The 7892-nt window shown below is 41.4% G+C and overlaps 1 protein-coding gene across 3 annotated transcripts in view; it reads left to right on the top strand.

Moving 5' to 3' along the window:
- Positions 1 to 7892, top strand: part of LOC128250369 (uncharacterized) — a 34177-nt gene that overhangs the window by 22740 nt on the left and 3545 nt on the right. Inside the window, exons 3-4 of one of the 3 annotated variants that reach the window (XR_008266401.1) lie at positions 1855 to 2081; positions 4885 to 5084. Coding sequence is in view for 1 of the 3 variants with exons in the window: in XM_052975270.1 (XP_052831230.1) it covers positions 1855 to 1872 (18 nt within the window). In the remaining 2 variants the exon portion in view is untranslated. The other 2 variants (XR_008266402.1, XM_052975270.1) reach the window with 2 other exon arrangements.

The following is a 7892-nucleotide window of genomic DNA, read 5'->3' as shown; positions in this document are numbered from 1 at the left end:
ACCACCACCACCACGATGACCATCATGACAATGACTACGACTATGACAATGACCATCTCCACCACCATGACCACCACAACCACTACTACTACAACACATCGTTACCACCACCACCACAGCCACCACCATCACCACCACCACCACCACCACTGCAAGCACCACACTCACCACAACAACAACAACAACAACGACAGAGACATGATCCCCACCACCATCATTCACATCTACCCCTATCACTACCTCCTACAAATACCATCACCATTGCTACGTCCACCACCAACCCCCATACCCTACCCGTCACCTTCACCAGGGTACATGGAACACCCTCTACTTTCTAATCATTGCTTTCTGCACAGATGTTGCTTCAGCTGTTGTTGTTGTTGTTGTTTCTGCTGTTGTCCACCATTTTCTTTATATTCCTGTCTGCTTTCAGCTTCTCTGATTGGAAAACCTAGAAACGGTTCTTATTGTTGTGTGGCACCTTGGGCAAGTGTCTTCTACTATAGCCTTGGGCTGACCAAAGCCTTGTGAGTGGATTTGATAGAAGGAAACTGAAAGAAGCCCGTTGTCATCATCATCATCATCATCATCATTTAACGTCCGCTTTCCATGCTGGCATAGGTTGGACGGTTTGACTGGGGACTGGTGAACCAGATGGCTGCACCAGGCCACAATCTGATCTGGCAGAGTTTCTACAGCTGGATGCCCTTCCTAGCACCAACCTACTCCAAGAGTGTAGTGGGTGCTTTTACGTGCCACCGGCACGAGGGCCAGTAAGGCGGTACTGGCAACATCCACGCTCAAATGGTGTTTTTTACGTGCCACCTGCACAGGAGCCAGTCCAGTGGCACTGGCAACGCCCTCGCTCAAATGTTGTTTTTCATGTACCACTGGCACAAGTGCCAGTAAGGCGACACTGGTAATGATCACGCTCAAATGATGCCTTTTACGTGCTGCCAGCACAGGGGCCAGTCAGCGGCCCTAGCAACAATCAAGCTCGGATAGTGCTTTTAGCAACGATCACACTATATATATATATATATATATATATATATATATATATGTGTGTGTGTGTGTGTGTGTGTGTGTATATTTATTATATTTATGTGTTTGTGTTTCTGTATTTGTCCCCTTTGCGGTTCAGCAAAGGAGACCGATAGAATAAGTACTAGTGCTACAAAGAATAAATCCTGGGGTCGATTTCTTTGATTAAAACCCTTTAAGGTGGTGCTCCAACATGGCCGCTGTCGAATGACTGAAACAAGTAAAAAAATGAAAGAAGATAACAAATAGGCTTTCTACAATAAAGCACAATTATAATTACTTAAGGGTCACAGCTCTGGAATGATTACGTATCCTACAGATTCCCAGGACCTGTATGTCCATAAAGGCCAAACTTGACCTCATAATTTCATGTCACTTCTATACTCACCACTGGCTCACAGTATAACATAAAAATGACAACAAACCTCACCTTGTCATAGCATGCACATTTGTATGCCCTACCCAGGGTGAAAGAAACCACATCATTCTATGCACTGATAGGGATCCTTCTGGCTGTTCTATAAGAATACAAAAGCACTTTCATTTTTTGAGGGGCAGACGTATCTCATGTCACCTTTCTTTTTGCTTTCGTCTCATGAATTGCTCAGGCGGGGAGGTACTATCTTTTGTAACAAACCACTCCCATGTCTTATAATTTCCCTGAACCCATGACTAGCCATTCATTTTGGTTTGCTACACACCCAGGTGTCAAATTTTAAATGTCTAAATTACAAATGTGTGTCTGTGTAGGAATAACTGATATTTTCTTTCACCATTTCTCTTTTTTTTTTTTTTGTTTTCTGTTTTCAGAAAATTTACTGCCCATAAAAGACACATTTGTTGCAAGCAACTCCAATATTACTACTACTACTACTACTAATAATAATAATAATACTGCTGCTGCTGCTACTACTACCATTACTACTACAACTACCACTGCCATGGTCGCTACTGCTGCTGCTGCTGCTACTACTACTACTACTACTACTATTACTACTACTGGTTTCAAATTTAAGTGCAAGGCCAGCAAGCTCAGGGTGAGTGGTAAGTTGACTGCATCAACCCCAATGCACAACTGGTACTTATTTTATTAACCCTGAAAGGAAAAAGACAAAGTCGACGTTGGTGGAATTTGAACTCAGAACATTAAAGCCAGATGAAATGCAAATAAGCATTTTGCGCAGCATGCTAACGATTCTGCCAACTCGCTGCCTTAATAACAACAACAATAATACTAATAATGGTTTCTAATTTTGCCACAAGGGCAGCAATTTTGGGGGAGGGGGATGAGTCGATTACATCGACCCCAGTGCACAACTGGTACTTAATTTATTGACTCCAATAGGATGAAAGGCAATGTCGACCTCAGCAGAATTTGAACTCAGAACACAAAGATAGACAAAATACTACTAAGCATTTTACCTGTTGTGCTAGCATTTCTGCCATCTCCACCACCTTGCCATCAATAATAACAATGATAATAATAATAATAATGATAATGATAATAATAATAATAATGATAATGATAATAATAATAATAAATGTATATGGATATAAAAACACATTTTTCCAGTTGTTGACAGATTAGAGAGTTGAGTTGAGATATTGATAGGGACTAATCCACTTGAAAGGGATTAGAGATAAAAATTAAGAGATTATTTTGGGGCCTTTAACTTGTCTTCTCTTCCTTGTTTTTTTTTCTGCCCTGATCCCTCCTGTATGATAGTTTTTTGCGGATTAGAAATTCCTCAAGAGAGGGTAGAGGATTAAAACATCAAATTTAGTTAAATAATATACGCGTACACATGTACAGACACACATACACACACACACACACATTCTTACACAAATCATGCACATATGCACACACAAATATATTTTGGTGCTGACATTCTTATGCGATTAAGAAGTTCGCTTTGGAATCACATGTATAGGGTTTCAATCTCATTGCGAGACAGCTGTCGGCGTGCTAGATCATTGACCTTATGAGTAAAATCGGTCGATGGGAACTCAAGAAGTCTGTGGCACATGTGTGTGTGTGTGTGTGTGTGTGCGTGTGTATAAACGATAAAAGATATATATATATGTATGTATCTTTTATGTTTTATTTGTTCCAGTCAAATAGACTGCGACCATGCTGGGGCACCACCTTGAAGAATTTTAGTCGAATGAATCGACCCCAGTACTTTTTTAAGCCTGGTACTTATTCTATCGATCTCTTTTACTAAACTGCTAAGTTACAGGAACATAAACTCACCAACACTAGTTGCCAAGTGGTGGTGGTGGGACAAACAGACACCAAAATACACACACACACACACACACACACACACACACACAACGGGCTTCCTTCAGTTTCTGCCTACCAAATCCACTTACAAGGCTTTGGTCTGCCTGAGGCCATAGTACAAGACACTTGCTCAAGGTGCTATGCAGTAGGACTGAACCCAGAACCATGTCGTTGGGAAGCGAGCTTCTTACCACACAGCCATGCCTGCACTGACATATATGTGTACACCACCACCACCACCACCACACAACAGCTTGACCTCTGAGCTATGGTTGTAGTGACAAGTTTTAATCCCACCCTTTAGCATACACCCACACCCACAACTTACCTTCAATTCTTAATCCCTTGATTTCTTCCTAACTTTGAAAGACAGCTCCTTCCATCTCCTCCCTGCTGTCTTCCTCCTCTTCACTCCTCCCTCCCTACCACACCTTCCTCCTCCTCCCTGTCCTCCTCCTCCTCCTCCTCCTCCCTGTCTTCCTCCTTGTCCCTCTCTTCCACCTCCTCCTCCATCCTCCCCGTCTTCTTCCTCCTCTTCTTCTCTCTCCCCTCCTTCCCCTCCCTGCCTTCCTCCCCTCTTCCGCCTCCCTCCCTGCAGCACCAACCCGTTCAATAATGCTTTCCCCAAGCATCCACAGGTTCAACCCTAAGAAGCAGAAAGACATACAGACAGACGCGCGCACACATCCAATCCAGAGTCTGGGATGTGACACTCTTCATCCTACTCTCAGTTGATGGAACTGCAGTCATGTTGCAGGGTTCTAACACACACCTATAAAAAGGGAGTGTAATTGCACTTGCGGCAAAACAAATACCACAAGGGACTTCGTTTGTAAAACATTTATTTGATTTTTGCTTTTGCCAGAGTTGATATCTTTTTCCTGATACATATTGGTAAAAATATGCAGATATACACACACGCACATATACACATAAATATATAAACATACATGCATACACACATACATATATATACATGTCCATACATCTATGCAATTATGCACAGACACACATGCAAACATATGTATAGATAGTCATATCTACATCCATACTCATAAATACATGCAGATAGATATACATACATGAATATATACAAACATACACACACATATACAGCTATCTATCTACCTATCTATTGCTATACCTATCTATCAAACAATCTATCTCTATTTGTCTGTCTGTCTGTCTCTCTACCTATCTATCCGTCTGTCTGTCTGTCTGTCTCTCTCTATCTACCTACCTACCTATCTGCCTGTCTACCTACCTACCTGTCTGTCAGTCTGTCTGTCAGTCTGTCTGTCAGTCTGTCTGTCTCTCTATCTATCTACCTACCTACCTGTCTATCTCTCTATCTACCTACCTACCTACCTGTCTATCTGTCTGTCTATCTATCTATCTATTTATTTGTCTATCTGTCTGTCTGTCTGTCTATCTATCCATCTATCTGTCTGTCTGTCTGTCTATCTATCTATCTATTTATTTGTCTATCTGTCTGTCTGTCTGTCTATCTGTCTGTCTATCTGTCTGTCTGTGTCTATCTTTGGGACTAGTTTCTGCACAGTTACCATCTGCCAACTTTAATTCACATAACCGGAGTTATGGTAAAAGATGTTTGTCTAAGGTGCCATAAAGTGGAACCATGAGATTGCAAAGAGAACAACTTTGACCCTGCAACAAGCATTTCTAGAAGATGAAGGCATCATGGATTCTTTACATTCCTGTCTGGTTCTGTGAATTTCCTCAAACTCAGGTAAAGTTCCAAAAATTTCATCTCTCTTGTATTTTGGATTTGTTTCACATAATGAAGAATATGCTAGAATTGTTTGATCTAATTATGGATATATAGCTAATTAGGAATATATAGCTAATTATCGACATATTACTAATGAGGAATAAATATCTAATTATGGAGATATTGGTAAAGTTATATTCATAGAATTTAAAGTCTGAGCAGATTTTATTCTTCTTTGACTTGTTTTAATCATTGGACTGTGGCCATGCTGGGGCACCTCCTTGAAGGGTTCAGTCAGAAAAAATTTACTGCTATACTATTCTTTTTAGAGTTTGGTATTTATTCTATTGGTTGTCTTTTGTTGGACTGCTAAGTTATGAAAACATAAACAAACCAACACTGGCTGGCGGTGGGGAAAAATGCAAAGACATGTACACATATACAGGTGCACATGCACATATGCACATGTACACATGCATGCACATATGCACATGCACACACAAACACACACACACACATATATCATCATCATCGTCATTGTCATCGTCATCATTTAATGTCCGTTTTCCATGCTGGCATAGTTTGGACGATTTGACTGAGGACTGGTGAGCCAGAAGGCTGCACCAGGCTCCAATCTGATCTGGCAAAGCTTCTACAGCTGGATGCCCTTCCTAACGCCAACCACTCCGAGAGTGTAGTGGGTGCTTTTACATGTCACCAGCACAAGGGCCAGTCAGGCAGTCCTGGCAATGACCATGCTCAAAAGGTGTTTTTTATGTGCTACCTGCATGGGAGCCATTCCGGCGGCACTGGCAACGACCAAGCTCTAATGTTGTTTTTCACATGCCACTGGCACATGTGCCAGTAAGGCGATGCTATATAAATATATATATATATATATATATATATATATAAATGAACTTTAGATTAGTTTGTGACATAGTTTAATTTCTAAGACAAATTTGCTGTAGTTACCATGGAAAAAAACAATTCTCTCTTACATATAAATAATATATGGGACAGAACAGTGGTGTCCATTTCAGGAGCTGGTATAACTCTTGGTGCCAAAGTTTGGTGTGAACTAGGATCTTCCATGTGTGTTTCACTGCATGTCCCTTCCCATCTTTGCTTCAGGGAGTAGAGTTTTAGTTCTTTCAGACTCTCCCAGCAGCTTAAGTGATTCACTGATGCAATCTTCTTGGTACAGCACCACCGAACTGCCTTGAGTTGCACTCTCAATTTGACACTGTCGAGTAACCCCTAGGTGAAAACAATTGTTCAGGTGGCTCAGCAAAAATGTCTTTCATAGGAGCAACATAATTTCCTGGTCCTTTTTTTCTGAAAGTTCTCAGAATCCAGCCAGCCATTCTCTTGCACATTGCCACTAAATAGTGATATATCCATGAAGCGAAGCTTTGTAGTTCATACCAATCCCTATCTAGATATGTTTAACTCTGGGATTGCCACACCTTTTGGTCCAAAGTATCATTGTTACTGCATGTTAGCACTAGCTGACTAAAAGCAGAAGGCTTTAAATGTTCCTGCATCAAAATACATCTTGTTTTCGGCAACCATTTTATATATGACATCTAGATCTTCCGTGGAGGTGCAATGGCCCAGTGGCTAGGGCTGCAGACTCGCGGTCATAGGATCGCGGTTTCGATTCCCAGACCGGGCGTTGTGAGTGTTTATTGAGCGAAAACACCTAAAGCTCCATGAGGCTCCGGCAGGGGATGGTGGCGAACCCTGCTGTACTCTCTCACCACAACTTTCTCTCACTCTTACTTCCTGTTACTGTTGTGCCTGTAATTCAAAGGGTCAGCCTTGTCACACTCTTTGTCATGCTGAATATCCCCAAGAACTACATTAAGGGTACACGTGTCTGTGGAATGCTCAGCCACTTGCACGTTAATTTCACGAGCAGGCTGTTCTGTTGATCGGATCAACTGGAACCCTCGATGTCGTAAGCGACGGAGTGCCAACAACAACTAGATCTTCATGTCATCAATCTAACTGTTAGGATAGGCTGCCTGTGTTACTGATGTTAGAGCTACTACATACAGCAGCAGCACCAAGGCACTTCCTTGAGGTGCTACATTCACTAATAATGTCTCAGTAGGGAGGGTCACATTGGATGATACATGCTGGCTTCTCACTTTTAAGAAGTCATGTAACGACTCACCCAGTTTTCCAACTGTACCAAGTCCTTATAGCTTGTGACAATCAGCCACACACACACACACACACACACACACACGCACACACACACACACGCACCAATAGAGACACCATATTCTCTGTATACACATTATATACATACATATCCATACGTATCCATACAGATAGTATGTAAGCATTCTGTTTACCCATATATCCTCTCTATTAAAAAAAAAAACAGCAACAGAACTTTTAATTTAGAGGAAAGGCAGTGTGACATAATTAACATCGTTAATGAATACATCTTACGCCATTTCGTTGTTGTTTAAATATAGACATGTCAGATCTTTACAGGAAATTAGCCACACACCCTCTTCTCATCCATTTTTTTAAACTTTGCTCCCATATTCTGTATCTCTCTTTTACTCTTTTACTTGTTTCAGTCATTTGACTGTGGCCATGCTGGAGCACCACCTTTAGTCGAGCAAACCGACCCCAGGACTTATTCTTTGTAAGCCTAGTACTTATTCTATCGGTCTCGTTTGCCGAATCGCTAAGTTACGGGGATGTAAACACACCAGCATCAGTTGTCAATTGATGTTGGGGGGACAAACACAGACACACAAACATATACACACACACACACACATATATATATATATATATATA

Source organism: Octopus bimaculoides, chromosome 20 (assembly GCF_001194135.2).
Source record: "Octopus bimaculoides isolate UCB-OBI-ISO-001 chromosome 20, ASM119413v2, whole genome shotgun sequence".
NCBI lineage: Eukaryota > Metazoa > Mollusca > Cephalopoda > Octopoda > Octopodidae > Octopus > Octopus bimaculoides.
The sequence above is the reverse complement of the archived record's forward strand: the minus strand, read 5'-3'. Positions and strand labels throughout refer to the sequence as shown.